The 16,246-nt window shown below is 43.5% G+C and overlaps 1 protein-coding gene across 1 annotated transcript in view; it reads right to left on the reverse strand.

The window, feature by feature from the left end:
- The window catches only part of MYH10 (myosin heavy chain 10), a gene marked incomplete in the record, with an annotated part of 607,379 nt that overhangs the window by 238,859 nt on the left and 352,274 nt on the right, over nt 1–16,246 (reverse strand). The window contains 1 exon segment of the mRNA XM_053709890.1: nt 957–1,075. Coding sequence (XP_053565865.1) covers nt 957–1,075 — 119 coding nt within the window.

Raw genomic sequence — 16,246 nt, forward strand, 5'->3', positions numbered from 1 at the left:
TAACAGGTAAACTCTACTAAATGAATTGCACACAGTCATAGAATATTCTAAAATGTTAATCTTCATACATTGTGTACCTCATTACCCCAAATGAGTTCATCGTGAGTGGCCATGCCTTGAAGCCCTACATCGAAAACAAGGGGTTTAAAGGGCCTTTATTTGCTTAATCTTAAATACTGAATTTTCAAATATATACGTTTATTTTTCTTGTAAAATTATATTGTGCGTGCCAATTGTAAAAAAAAGCTTTCAATTAAAATTCCTTTAAAGCCAATTGAAAAAAAAAGCTTTTAACATTCATTTCAATACTGCTCTTTCATATGCATGATAAATATGCACTGAGTACTATGTACCTTTAAGGTGCTACAGATCAACACTGAGACTGTGACCTGAATTAAAGGGACAGTCAACCATAGAATTGTTATTGTTTTAAAAGATAGATAATCCCTTTATTACCCATTCCCCAGTTTTGCATAACCAACACAGTTATATTAATATACTTTTTACCTTTGTGATTACCTTGTATCTAGGAACCTTCTTCCAGCCCCCTGATCACATGACTGTGACTGTTTATTTTCTATTGTCTTAAATTTAGCATTGTATTGTGCTAGATCTTAAATAACTTTCTGTGCCTGAACACAGTGTTATCTATATAGCCCACGTGTACTTTCAGTCTCTTTGTGTTGAAAAGAGATTTAAAAAGCATGTGATAAGAGGCAGCCCTCAAAGGCTTAGCAATTAGCATATGAGACTACCTATGTTTAGCTTAAACTAAGAATACCAAGAGAAAAAAGCAAATTTGATGATAAAAGTAAATTGGAAAGTCAATTAAAATTAAAAGTCCTATCTGAATAATGAAAGTTTAATTTATACTTGACTGTCCCTTTAAGAAGCATAGATCAAACACACACACACAGTATCTAAAGACAATTCTTTTTATACCCCATACCACTCACCTGCTCCTTGGTCTGCGCTTTTTGCACATAGTCCCGGCCCACCTTGATACGAGGAGTGAGGATAGCTCGCGTGAATTCCATGACATTCAAGCCCAGCAGGTGGCAGAGTTTCTGTGCAGCTGTGAACAGGAAGGTGGATATGTGACTAAGGTGCCCATTCTAACAAAAAAGACTTGGTTTTCCACGCAAGCACTCACAGAGGCAGCCCTCATGGAATTCTACAAAAAGGGGTCTGTCCCTGCTAATGACGTGAGGTCTCCCATAAAAATATTGAGAGCTCTCTGCTATGTAAAAGTTTGAAATGGGGGACGGAGTACACAGGAAGAACCCAGCGTATGTTTAAACTTATACATTATGCATAATACTAATCAGTGCACTGTACCTTAAATTTGCTGTTTTCGTATGCATAGGTTTTCCTTTCAGAGTTTTGAGTATTTAGATTTTTTTAATTTGCGAGAAAAAAACCTGACATCTTAAGGGCAAATATGTTCCGAGAATTACGCTGTGATTTGAGAGAGACAATTTCATAAACGTCCATGTTCAGCCCAATTTACGATAAAACAACAATTACTCTTTGAATTTTGTACTTTTGAGTATGGATTCTTAATATTTAATATGAATAATTATTATTATATTATTTTTTCCTGTGTAATTTAAAAAAGAAAATGTATGCTTACCTGATAAATGTATTTCTTTTTTGACACGATCATCTAATTACTATTGGGAATATAACTCCTGCCCAGCAGGAGGCGGCAAAGAGCACCACAGCAAAGCTGTTAAATATCACCTCCCTTCCCTCCCACCCCACTCATTCGACCGAAGTAAAGGAGAGAAAGGAAGCAACAAGGTGCAGAGGTGTCTGGAGTTTATAACAAACCAACAACCTGTCTATAGAACAGGGCGGGCCGTGGACTCCTCGTGTCAAAAAAGAAATAAATTTATCAGGTAAGCATAAATGTTCTTTTCTTTTTAATGACATGATGAGTCCACGGATCATCTAATTACTATTGGGAATCAATACCCAAGCTAGAGTACACAGATGATAAGGGAGGGACAAGGCAGGGAACCTAAACGGAAGGCACCACTGCTTGAAGAACCTTTCTCCCAAAAGCGGCCTCAGCCGAGACAAAAGTGTCAAATTTGTAGAAATTGGAAAAAGTGTGAAGAGAGGACTAAGTTGCAGCCTTGCAAATCTGTTCCACAGAAGCTTCATTTTTGAATGCCCATGAGGAAGACACAGCCCTCATGGAATGAGCCGTAATTCTCTCTGGAGGATGCTGACCAGCAGTTTCATAGGCAAAACGTATGATACTCTTCAGCCAAAAAGAAAGAGAAGTAGCCGTAGCTTTCTGTAGCTTTCTGTCCCTTACGCTTGCCCGAGAAAACCACAAACAAAGCTGAAGACTGCCGAAAATCCTTAGTCGCCTGTAAGTAGAATTTTAGAGCACGTACCACGTCTAAATTGTGCAGAAGCCGTTCCTTCTGAGAAGGATTAGGATACAATGAAGGAACCACAATCTCCTGATTAATGTTCCGGTCAGAAACTACTTTAGGGAGAAACCCTAACTTTGTACGTAAAACTACCTTATCCGAATGAAAAATAAGATAAGGTGACTCATACTGTAATGCTGAGAGTTCTGACACTCTACGAGCAGATGAAATAGCAACCAGAAACAAAACTTTCCAAGATAACAACTTAATATCTAAGGAATGCATAGGCTCAAACAGAGCCACTTTAAGAACTAAATTGAGACTCCAGGGAGGAGTAACTGGTTTGAACACAGGCCTGATCCTGACCAAGGTCCGACAAAATGATTGCACGTCTGGAACATCCGCCAGACGTTTATATAATAAAATAGACAAGGCAGAAATTTGACCCTTTATGGAACTAGCTGATAATCCTTTCTCCAAACCTTCTTGGAGAAATTACAGAATTCTAGGAATCCTAACTCTGCTCCAAAGAAGCCCTTGGAATCACACCAATATAGATATTTATGCCATATCTTGAGGTAAATCTTTCTAGTCACAGGTTTACGAGCCTGAATCATAGTCTCAATGAAGACTCTGAAAATCCCCACTTGGATAAAATTAAGCGTTCGATCTCCACTCAGTCAGTTTCAGAGAAACTAGATTTGTATAAAGGAAGGGCCCTTGAAGTAGAAGGTCCTTCCTCAATGAAAGTCTCTAAGGTGGAAGAGATGACATTTCCACCAGGTCTGCATACCAAATCCTGTGGGGCCAAGCTGGTGCAATGAGAATCACTGACGCCCTCTCCTGCTTGATTCGAGCAATGATTCGAGAAAGAAGAGCGAACGGAGGAAATAGGTATGCAAGACTGAAATTCCAAGGTTCCGCCAGGGCGTCTATCAATACCGCCTGAGGGCCCCTTGACCTCGATCTGTACCTTGGAAGCTTGGCATTCTGTCGAGATGCCATGAGATCCAATTCCGGCTGACCCCATTTGAGAATCAGGCTGGAAAACACTACCGGATGCAGTTCCCACTCCCCCGGGTGAAAGGTCTGTCTGCTTAGGAAGTCCGCCTCCCAGTTGTCCACTCCTGGGATGTGGATTGCCGACAGACAGCAAGAGTGGGTCTCCGCCCACCGAATAATCTTGGCTACCTCTGTCATTACTAAGGAACTCCTCGTTCCTCCCTGATGATTGATAGCCACTGAAGTTATGTTGTCCGACTGGAACCTGATAAACTGGGCCGAGGCTAACTGGGGCCAGGCCAGAAGAGCATTGAAGATTGCTCTCAGTTCCAGAATGTTTATAGGCAGAACAGACTCTGACTGAGTCCAAACACCCGAGCCTTTAGAGAGCCCCAGACTGCTCCAAATACTAGAAGGCTGGCGTCTGTTGTCACAATTACCCAAGAGGGTCTGCGAAAGCAGGTTTCCTGGGAAAGATGATCCTGAAACAACCACTATTGAAGAGAATTCCTTGTCTCCTGCTCCAGTAGTATTCGTGGAGACAAATCCGCATAATCTCCATTCCATTGACTGAGCATGTTTAGCTGCAGAGGTCTGAGGTGGAAACGAGCGAACGGGATTATGTCAATTACCGCCACCATCAGCCCGATTACCTCCATGCACTGAGCCACTGATGGCCGAGGAGCGGACTGAAGCGCTAGGCAAGAATCGAAAATCTTAGATTTTTCTGACTTCTGTCAGAAAAATCTTCCTCGATAGGGAATCTATTATGGTTCCCAAGAAAGTTACCCTTGTATTTGAAACTAAGGAGCTCTTTTCCAAATTTACCTTCCATCCATGAGATCACAGGAAGGATAACAACCTTTCAGTGTGGGACCTTGCTTGTTGAAAGGATGGCGCCTGGACCAGGATGTCGTCCAGATAGGGCGCCACTGCAATGCCCCGTTATTGAAGCACCACCAACAGAGATCCCAGAACCTTTGAGAAAATTCTGGGAGCTATGGCAAGACCAAAAGGAAGAGCCACGAATTGGAAGTGTTTGTCTAGAAAAGCAAACCTTAGAAACATGTGATGATCCCTGTGAATAGGAACATGCAGGTACGCGTCCTTTAAATCCACTCTTGTCATAAATAGACCCTCTTGGACCAAAGGGAGAATGGAACAAATAGTTTCCATCTTGAAGGACGGTACTCTGAGGAATTTGTTTAGACTCTTGAGATCTAAAATTGGTCTGAAGGTTCCCTCTTTTTTGGGAAACACAAACAGATTGGAATAAAATCCCAGACCCCATTCCTGCATCGGAATAGGAACTATCACTCCCAGGTCGGAGAGGTCCCGTACACAATGTAAGAGAATGCCTCTCTTTTTGTCTGGTCTACAGATAATCTTGAAAGCAGAAACCTGCCTCTGGGAGGAAAACTCTAGTTTGTATCCCTGGGACACTATTTCTACTCCAAATAGACAGCAATTAGCTCCAGCACTCGACTAAGGGATACCACGTCACTCTGACATAGACCTACTAGCTATGTGTACTATTGCAAGTATCAAAAGTCATATCCTATGCGCACATAAGCTCAAATACACAACAATCTCTATTGAATAAATGAATAAAGCGGACTTACACGAGATGCAGCTCCTGTCCATTGTGCCGCTCCCTTCTTCACCGCCGCCGATCCGATGTTGCTGAGCTTATCCTTCCGGTTCAAGATCCGGGTAATGGTCTCAGAGTTTCCACCTTGAATGTGTTTGGTGAGCCCTATGGACAGGTCATATGTATACCAAAACAGAAAAAGAATATCCAGGCCAGCTCCTCCTTCCACAATGACACTCTTTATTGGATGCAAAAAGAGCGTAACAGCAGCACAACTTAATATTGACAATTGTCAAAGCACCTACAGGCAAGAGTTAAAATGCAAGACATTTTAACTCTTGCCTGTAGGTGCTTTGACAATTGTCGATATTAAGTTGTGCTGTTACGCTCTTTTTGCATCCTATAAAGAGTGTCATTGTGGAAGGAGGAGCCAGCCTGGATATTCTTTTTTCTGTTTTAGTATACACTATTTCTACTGCCCAGGGATCCTGAACATCTCGAACCCAAGCCTGAGCAAAGAAGGAAAGTTTGCCCCCTACAAGATCCGGTCCCGGATCGGGGGCATGCCCTTCATGCTGTCTTTGATTCAATAGTAGGCTTCTTGGATTGTTTTACCTTATTCCAAGATTGATTGGGTCTCCAGGAAGGTTTAGACTGTTCCTGCTTGGAGGCGGAAGAATTTCCCTTGAAATTTCGAATGGAACTAAAATTACTCTGACCTCCCTTTTGCATGTTTCTCTTATCCTGAGGGAGATAATGACCCTTACCTCCCGTAATATCAGAGATTATTTCCATCAAACCCGGTCCCTTTGTAAGGAATCGCTAAAAGTTTAGACTTAGATGATACATCCACAGACCAAAGTTTTAACCATAAGGCTCTGCGGGTTAGAACAGAGAAACCTGAAATCTTTGCTCCCAGTTTGATAACCTGTAGGGTAGCATCTGTAATAAAGGAATTAGCCAGCTTTTATCCTATTCTGTCCTAATAGCATCAGACAACGCATCAAACCAATATGCCGCTGCACTAGTGACGATAGCAATGCACACAGCTGGTTGCCATTGTAAACCTTGATGTACATACATCTTTTTGAGTAACCCCTCTTAATTTTTGTCCATAGGATCTTTAAAACCACAACTATCCTCTATGGGTAACGACAAAAAAGGATCAATGACCCTATAGGGGGTGCTAAATACAGAGCTCGGTGTATAGACAAACTCTCAAAAGCGATGGTATCTCTTTAATACCAAAGCCAAACAGTAAGCCAGGATAAAATGTTTTTTGGTATAATCACCAGTCCCAATGACAGTCCTTTATGATTTTATGGTGATCATGGAAAATATAAATATATTATGGATGAGCAGGAGATCCGTGGATGAAAGGCAGCACTCAAACTTCACCGTAAAAGGTCAACAGCTCTGAAAACAACAACGAAAGGGGAGAGGCGCCGTATGTGTGAATCAATCAACAACTGTAGAAAAGTACACGGCTAGTACAGGATACTCACATTCTGTGAAGGCACTCCAATGTGCCAATAGATGCAGGCTGGTTTTCAACAGCAGACCAGCTAGCTGATACAGGCAAATACTGGGATCCCAGGAAAGGCTGCGCCCCAAGGAAGCATAGAATAATGCACTCAGCAATGAGTGTACTATCCTTGTGCTTTTCTACAGTTGTTGATTGATTCACACATACAGCGCCTCTCTCCTTTCCTTGTTATCCTCTATGGGTATAGTAGTTCTCTTGGCCAGGGTGGAAACAGCTCCTTCCACCTTGGGGACCGTTTGCCAAGCCTCCTTGACAGAGTCGGCTATGGGAAACATCTTTATAAATATAGGAGATAAAGAAAAAGTGATACCCGGTCTCTCCCACTCCTTAGCAATGATCTCAGAAGCTCGGTCTGGAACCGGAAAAACCTCTATCAAGGACGGTACCTCAAAATATTTGTTTAGCTTACTGGATTTCTTCGGATTAACTACAACCATAGTGTCGCTGTCATCTAATGTAGCTAAAACCTCCTTAAGTAACAGACAGATGTGCTCAAGCTTAAAACTGAAGGATACAACTTCAGTATCAGCAGTTGGAATTAAACTGTCAGAGTCTGAGATTTCACCCTCAGATGCTATCGAAGGATCCTCCTCCTCAGGCTTCTGGGAAGGGACATCCGAAATAGCAACAACTGCGTCAGTAACATCACCTACTGAATGTCTACTTTTCCAAAGCAGATAATGCATCAGAAATCGCAGAGGACATGAGAGAAGCGATGTCTTGCAACGTAACTCCACGGGGAGTCGGAGAGGAAGCGCAGGGCACTGCATTTGTGGGCGATACAAGTTGGGACGCTTGAGGAGAAAGCTGCGGCATATATTGAACATTGTCATTAGACTCCTGAACAGTATCCTCCTTGGAGAATGTTGGCTCAGAAAAAAAGTCTATCCCTGTAATTTAAAGTTCTCTCAATGCATGAGGAACAGAAAAGGATTGGTGGCTCCACATTGGCATCAAAACACAAAGAACAAGTAACATTTTGCAAAGTTTCCTGGTCCATTCTGACTCACAAAGGGTCCATATAGCAAATAAAAACAAAATTTAAAGCATACAAAACGTTGTCACTTTAAATTTTAAATGGTAACTTTATTATTTTTTATCTGCAGAAATGACAGTAAACCTAAACAATATTGCAGATCACCTCTACACCTCAGCAGCTTAGCTGAGGTGCCTACCTGCCTGATGACACCGGTCTTTTCTGAGCAGGAGCCGATTTTCTAGCTAACGATCTGGAACTCAGGGGTGTCAGATGAAAGAAACTGGACTCTGTTTCCAAACACGCATAGGATAAGAACAATGCATATTATAGAAACAGAAGCTGCACTGCTTCCCCATCCGATCAACAGGAAGTACAGGAAAAAGGCGCACAACTCAAATTGCCGCCTCCTCTAGATCCGCCCATCGTGGGTGTAACAAAAGTCCTCACCCGGTCGACATATTTTTCATAAGTGAAACCGACGCGAGAATGGAACCACCAACATGCCTTTGTATGTTTCCCTTATAATAAAGTGCCTTCTTATTCTGAGTCTTCTTACCCCCAGAAAATAAAGTAAGCACTTACCTCCTCACCTGCCCGACAGCAAGGCAGCTCCCAGGTTTGAAAGGTCCTCTCCCTCCCATGGACCTGTAAAGAGAGAGAACTGGCTGAGTAATTTTACTCAAGCTTTCAGGGCTAGGGCAGCATCAGTATATGGGAGGAGCAGTGAGAATTATGTCCCACAAGTTCCCATTGCTCTAAAGCCACCACTGCTCTACTGAAGAGACTGATATGGACTACGGCTACACCCTAGGACAAAGCAGCACAATCTTGCAATGCTAAAAAAAATCAACTCTAAAAAAAAAAGTAAATTTATGCTTACCTGATAAATTGATTTCTTCTATGATACGACGAGTCCACGGATTCATCCTTTACTTGTGGGATATTATCCTTCTGCTAACAGGAAGTGGCAAAGAGCACCACAGCAGAGCTGTCTATATAGCTCCTCCCTTGACTCCACCCCCCAGTCATTCGACCAAAGGTATAGGAAGAAAAAGGAGAAACTAAAAGGTGCAGAGGTGACTGAAGTTTTAAACAAAAAATATAATCTGTCTTAAATTGACAGGGCGGGCCGTGGACTCGTAGTATCATAGAAGAAATTAATTTATCAGGTAAGCATAAATTTACTTTTCTTCTATAAGATACGACGAGTCCACGGATTCATCCTTTACTTGTGGAATACAATACCAAAGCTACAGGACACGGATGAACGGGAGGGACAAGACAGATGCCTAAACAGAAGGCACCACTGCTTGAAGAACTTTTCTCCCAAAAATAGCCTCTGAAGAAGCAAAAGTATCAAATTTGTAAAATTTGGAAAAGGTATGAAGTGAAGACCAAGTCGCAGCCTTACAAATCTGTTGTACAGAAGCATCATTTTTAAAAGCCCATATGGAAGCCACCGCTCTAGTAGACTGAGCTGTAATTCTTTCAGGAGGCTGCTGTCCAGCAGTCTTGTATGCCAAACGGATGATGCTTTTCAGTCAAAAAGAAAGAGAGATAGCCGTAGATTTTTGACCTCTACGTTTTCCAGAATAGACAACAAACAGAGAAGATGTTTGACTGAAATCTTTGGTCGCTTGCAAGTAAAACTTCAAAGCACGAACCACGTCCAAGTTGTGTAACAGACGCTCCTTCTTAGAAGAAGGGTTAGGACACAGAGAAGGAACAACAATTTCCTGATTAATATTCTTATTAGTAACAACCTTAGGAAGGAATCCAGGTTTGGTACGCAAAACCACCTTATCGGAATGGAAAACAAGATAAGGCGAGTCGCATTGCAATGCAGGTAGTTCAGAAACTCTTTGAGCCGAAGAGATAGCAACTAAAAACAGAACTTTCCAAGATAGAAGCTTAATATCTATGGAATGCATAGGTTCAAACGGAACCCCTTGAAGAACTTTAAGAACTAAATTCAAACAACATGGCGGAGCAACAGGTTTAAACACAGGCTTGATTCTAACTAAAGCCTGACAAAACGACTGAACGTTTGGAACATCTGCCAGACGCTTGTGCAGTAAAATTGATAAAGCAGATATCTGTCCCTTTAGGGAACTAGCTGATAACCCCTTCTCCAATCCTTCTTGGAGAAAGGACAAAATCCTAGGAATCCTGATCTTACTCCATGAGTAGCCTTTGGATTCGCACCAATAAAGATATTTACGCCATATCTTATGGTAAATTTTCCTAGTGACAGGTTTTCGAGCCTGAATCAAGGTATCTATGACCGACTCAAAAAAAAATAAAAAAAAATCAAGCGTTCAATCTCCAGGCAGTCAGCCGCAGAGAAACTAGATTTGGATGCTGGAACGGACCTTGAATGAGAAGGTCCTGTCTCAGTGGCAGTGTCCATGGTGGTAAAGATGACATTTCCACCTGGTCTGCATACCAAGTCCTGCGTGGCCACGCAGATGCTATCAAAATCACCGAAGCCCTCTCCTGTTTGATTCTGGCAATCAGACGAGGAAGGAGAGGATATGGTGGAAACACATAAGCCAGGTTGAACGACCAAGGTACTGCTAGAGCATCTATCAGTACTGCTTGAGGATCCCTTGATCTGGACCCGTAACAAGGAAGTTTGGCATTCTGACGAGATGCCATCAGATTCAATTCTGGTGTGCCCCATTGATGAATCAATTGTGCAAACACCTCCGGATGGAGCTCCCACTCCCCCGGATGAAAAGTCTGACGACTTAGAAAATCCGCTTCCCAGTTCTATACTCCTGGGATATAGATTGCTGATAGATGGCAAGAGTGAGTCTCTGCCCATCAAATTATTTTGGAAACCTCTATCATCACTAGAGAACTCTTTGTTCCCCCCTGATGATTGATATATGCTACAGTCGTGATATTGTCCGACTGGAATCTTATGAATCTGGCCGTAGCCATCTGAGGCCACGCCTGAAGCGCGTTAAATATCACTCTCAGTTCTAGAATATTTATTGGAAGGAGAGCCTCCTCCTGAGTCCACCCACCCTGTGCTTTCAGGGAATTCCAGACTGCACCCCAGCCCAAGAGGCTGGCGTCCGTCGTCACAATGACCCATGCTGGCCTGCGGAAACACATTCCCTGGGACAGATGATGCTGTGACAACCACCAAAGAAGAGAGTCTCTGGTCTCTTGATCCAGATTTATCTGAGGAGATAAATTAGCATAATCCCCATTCCACTGTCTGAGCATGCATAGTTGCAGTGGTCTGAGATGCAAGCGAGCAAACGGAACCATGTCCATTGCCGCTACCATAAGTCCAATTACCTCCATACACTGAGCCACTGACGGCCGAGGAATGGAATGAAGAGCTCGGCAGGTGGTTAAGATCTTTGATTTTCTGACCGCCGTCAGAAAAATTTACATGTTTACCAAATCTATCAGAGTTCCCAGGAATGGAACTCTTGTGAGAGGGATAAGTGAACTCTTCTGTAAGTTCACCTACCACCCGTGAGATCTTAGAAAAGCCAACACGATGTCCGTGTGAGATTTGGCTAGTTGGTAAGTTGATGCCTGAATTAAGATATCGTCCAGATAAGGCGCCACTGCTATGCCCCGCGGCCTTAGAACCGCCAAAAGGGACCCTAGCACTTTTGTGAAAATTCTGGGAGCTGTGGCCAACCCGAAGGGAAGAGCCACAAACTGGTAATGCTTGTCCAGGAAGGCGAACCTGGGGAACTGGTGATGATCTTTGTGGATAGGAATGTGAAGATACGCATCCTTCAAATCCACGGTGGTCATATATTGACACTCCTGGATCACTGGTAAAATAGTCCGAATGGTCTCCATCTTGAAGGATGGGACTCTAAGTAATTTGTTTAGGATCTTGAGATCTAAAATCGGTCTGAAGGTTCCCTCTTTTTTGGGAACCACGAACAGATTGGAGTATAACCCCTGCCCCTGTTCTGCTTTTGGAATTACCCCCATAGTATATAGGTCTTCTACACAGCGTAAGAACGCCTCTCTTTTTGACTGGTTTACAGACAACTGTGAAAGATGAAATCTCCCCTTTGGAGGAGAATCTTTGAATTCTAGAAGATACCCCTGGGCCACAATTTCTAATGCCCAGGAATCCTGAACGTCTCTTGCCCAAGCCTGAGCGAAGAGAGAAAGTCTGCCCCCCACTAGATCCGGTCCTGGATCGGGGGCTGCCCCTTCATGCTGTCTTGGTAGCAGCAGCGGGCTTCTTGGCCTGTTTACCTTTATTCCAGGTCTGGTTAGGTCTCCAGACAGACTTGGATTGAGCAAAATTCCCCTCCTGCTTTGTGGCAGGGGAGGAGGTAGCGGGACCACCTTTGAAGTTTCGAAAGGAATGAAAATTATTCTGTTTGGCCCTCATTCTATTTGTCTTATCCTGAGGAAGGGCATGGCCTTAGGGTCTTACCCTTGAAAGGAATAGCTAATAGCTTAGATTTTGATGACACATCAGCAGACCAGGACTTAAGCTATAACGCTCTACGCGCCAAAATGGCAAAACCTGAATTCTTTGCCGCTAATTTAGCCAGTTGAAAAGCGGCATCAGTAATAAAAGAATTAGCTAGCTTGAGAGCCTTAATTCTATCCGTCTGCCACGAATCCCGAATGGTGTCAGATATGGGAAACATTTTCTTAAAAGTAGGAGGGGGAGAGAATGGAATGCCTGGTCTAGCCCATTCCTTAGTAACAATGTCCGAAATCCTCTTAGGGACCGGAAAAACATTAGTGTAAGAAGGAACCTCTAGATATCTATCCATTTTACACAATTTCTCTGGAGGAATTGCAATAGGGTCACAGTCATCCAGAGTCGCTAAAACCTCTCTGAGTAACAAGCGGAGGTGTTCAAGCTTAAACTTAAAAGCCGTCATATCTGAGTCTGTTTGAGGGAACATCTTTCCTGAATCAGAAAACTCTCCCTCAGACAGAAATTCCCCTACCCCCAATTCAGAGCATTGCGAGGGGACATCCGAGATGGCTAATAAAGCGCCAGAGGGCTAAGCATTTACTCTCATACCGGACCTACTGCGCTTCCCCTGCAAACCAGGCAGTTTAGATAATACCTCTGTGAGGGTAGTAGACATAACTGCGGCCATATCTTGCAGGGTGAAAGAATTAGACTCACTAGAAGTACTTGGCGTCACTTGTGCGGGCGTTAAAGGTTGTGACACTTGGGGAGAAGTAGATGGCAAAACCTGATTCTCTTCTGACTGAGAATCATCCTGCGACATACTTTTATCAGCTAAAATATGTTCTTTGCAATGTAAGGCCCTTTCAGTACATGAGGGACACATTTTAAGTGGGGGTTCCACAATGGCTTCTAAACACATGGAACATTGGCTTTCCTCAATGTCAGACATGCTAAACAGGCTAGTAATGACCACAAACAGGCTTGAAAATACTTTATTTAGTGAAAAAAAAAGAATCTTAAAAAACGGTACTGCGCCTTTAAGAGAAAAAAAAAGCATACAATTTTTCCAAAACTGCATAAAAACAATCAAATTGCCCCAATTTTATGGTAGAAGCATCCCAATGCTGCAGCAAAGTTTGCCCCACAAGGAAAGGAATACTTAACCCTTACAGGAAAAAACGGAAAAATTTAAAACGTTTATTTCAATAAAAAGCACCCCCTGCCCCTCACCACAGCTCTGCTGTGGCGCCTACTTGCCCTCAGGGGTCTGTAAAACCGGGTTAAACCTTCGTTTTGGCCCAATACAGCTCACAAAGGCCCACCAGATCTGGAGCTTGCTGCTTGCTTTAGAAAAACAACTGCGCAACTGAGGTGCGAAAAACATAATTTATGCTTACCTGATAAATTCCTTTCTCCTGTAGTGTAGTCAGTCCACGGGTCATCCATTACTTATGGAATATATCTCTTCCTAACAGGAAACTGCAAGAGAATTACCCAGCAGAGCTGCTATATAGCTCCTCCCCTCACCTATCATACTCAGTCATTCGACCAAAGCAGACGAGAAAGGAGGAACCACAGGGTACAGTGGTGACTGGAGTTTAATTAAAATTTAGACCTGCCGTAAAAACAGGGCGGGCCGTGGACTGACTACACTACAGGAGAAAGGAATTTATCAGGTAAGCATAAATTATGTTTTCTCCTGTTAAGTGTAGTCAGTCCACGGGTCATCCATTACTTATGGAATACCAATACCAAAGCTAAAGTACACGGATGAAGGGAGGGACAAGGCAGGAACATTAAACAGAAGGAACCACTGCCTGAAGTACCTTTCTCCCAAAAATAGCCTCCGACGAAGCAAAAGTGTCAAATTTGTAAAATTTTGAAAAAGTGTGAAGCGAAGACCAAGTCGCAGCCTTGCAAATCTGTTCAACAGAGGCCTCATTTTTAAAGGCCCAGGTGGAAGCCACAGCTCTAGTAGAATGAGCGGTAATCCTTTCAGGAGGCTGCTGTCCAGCAGTCTCATAGGCTAAGCGTATTATGCTACGAAGCCAAAAAGAGAGAGAGGTAGCCGAAGCCTTTTGACCTCTCCTCTGTCCAGAGTAAACGACAAACAGGGAAGAAGTTTGACGAAAATCCTTAGTTGCCTGCAAATAGAATTTCAGGGCACGGACTACGTCCAGATTATGCAAAAGTCGTTCCTACTTTGAAGAAGGGTTAGGACACAGAGATGGAACAACAATCTCTGATTGATATTCCTGTTAGTAACTACCTTAGGTAAGAACCCAGGTTTAGTACGCAGGACTACCTTGTCTGAATGAAAAATCAGATAAGGAGAATCACAATGTAAGGCAGATAACTCAGAGACTCTTCGAGCCGAGGAAATAGCCATCAAAAACAGAACTTTCCAAGATAACAGCATGATATCAATGGAATGAAGGGGTTCAAATGGAACACCTTGGAGAACATTAAGAACTAAGTTTAAGCTCCATGGCGGAGCAACAGACTTAAACACAGGCTTAATCCTAGTTAAAGCCTGACAGAAAGCCTGAACGTCTGGAACTTCAGCCAGACGTTTGTGTAGAAGAATAGACAGAGCAGAAATCTGTCCCTTTAACGAACTAGTAGATAAGCCCTTTTCTAAACCCTCTTGTAGAAAGGACAATATCCTAGGAATCCTAACCTTACTCCATGAGTAACTCTTGGATTCGCACCAATGTAAATATTTACGCCATATCTTATGGTAAATTTTTCTGGTAACAGGCTTCCTAGCCTGTATTAAGGTATCAATAACCGACTCCGAGAAGCCACGCTTTGATAGAATCAAGCGTTCAATCTCCATGCAGTCAGCCTCAGAGAAATTAGATTTGGATGTTTGAAAGGACCCTGAATTAGAAGGTCCTGTCTCAGAGGCAGAGACCACGGTGGACAGGACGACATGTCCACTAGGTCTGCATACCAGGTCCTGCGTGGCCACGCAGGCGCTATCAGAATCACCGAAGCTCTCTCCTGTTTGATCTTGGCAATCAAACGAGGAAGCATCGGGAATGGTGGAAACACATAAGCCATGTTGAAGACCCAAGGGGCTGTCAGAGCATCTATCAGCACCGCTCCCGGGTCCCTGGACCTGGATCCGTAACAAGGAAGCTTGGCGTTCTGACGAGACGCCATGAGATCCAGATCTGGATTGCCCCAACGACGAATCAGTTGAGCAAAGACCTCCGGATGAAGCTCCCACTCCCCCGGATGAAAAGTCTGGCGACTTAGAAAATCCGCCTCCCAGTTCTCCACGCCTGGGATGTAGATCGCTGACAGGTGGCAAGAGTGAGACTCTGCCCAGCGAATTATCTTTGAGACTTCCAACATCGCTAGGGAACTTCTGGTTCCCCCTTGATGGTTGATGTAAGCCACAGTCGTGATGTTGTCTGACTGAAATCTGAGGGAGAGCATTGAATATTGCTCTTAACTCCAGAATATTTATTGGGAGGAGTTTCTCCTCCTGAGTCCATAATCCCTGAGCTTTCAGGGAATTCCAGACTGCTCCCCAGCCTAGAAGGCTGGCGTCTGTTGTTACAATCGTCCAATCTGGCCTTCGAAAGGTCATCCCCTTGGACAGATGTGGCCGAGAAAGCCACCATAGAAGAGAATCTCTGGTCTCTTGATCCAGATTTAGTAGGGGGGACAAATCTGAGTAATCCCCGTTCCACTGACTTAGCATGCACAATTGCAGCGGTCTGAGATGCAGGCGCGCAAATGGTACTATGTCCATTGCCGCTACCATTAAGCCGATTACTTCCATGCACTGAGCTACTGACGGGTGTGGAATGGAGTGAAGGACACAGCAAGCATTTAGAAGTTTTAATAACCTGGCCTCTGTCAGGTAAATTTTCTTCTCTACAGAATCTATAAGAGTCCCTAGAAAGGGAACTCTTGTAAGTGGTAATAGAGAACTCTTTTCCACGTTCACCTTCCACCAATGCGACCTCAGAAATGCCAGAACTATCTCTGTATGAGACTTGGCAGTTTGAAAACTTGACGCTTGTATCAGAATGTCGTCTAGGTACGGAGTCACCGATATGCCTCGCGGTCTTAGTACCGCCAGAAGTGATCCTAGAATTTTTGTAAAGATTCTTGGAGCCGTAGCTAATCCGAAGGGAAGAGCTACAAAGGAAGGCAAATCTGAGATACCGGTAATGGTCCTTGTGAATCGGTATGTGAAGGTAGGCATCCTTTAGATCCACTGTGGTCATGTACTGACCCTCTTGGATCATGGGAAGGATGGTTCGAATAGTTTCCATTTTGAATGATGGAACTC

Source organism: Bombina bombina, chromosome 1 (assembly GCF_027579735.1).
Source record: "Bombina bombina isolate aBomBom1 chromosome 1, aBomBom1.pri, whole genome shotgun sequence".
In the NCBI taxonomy this organism is placed as follows: domain Eukaryota; kingdom Metazoa; phylum Chordata; class Amphibia; order Anura; family Bombinatoridae; genus Bombina; species Bombina bombina.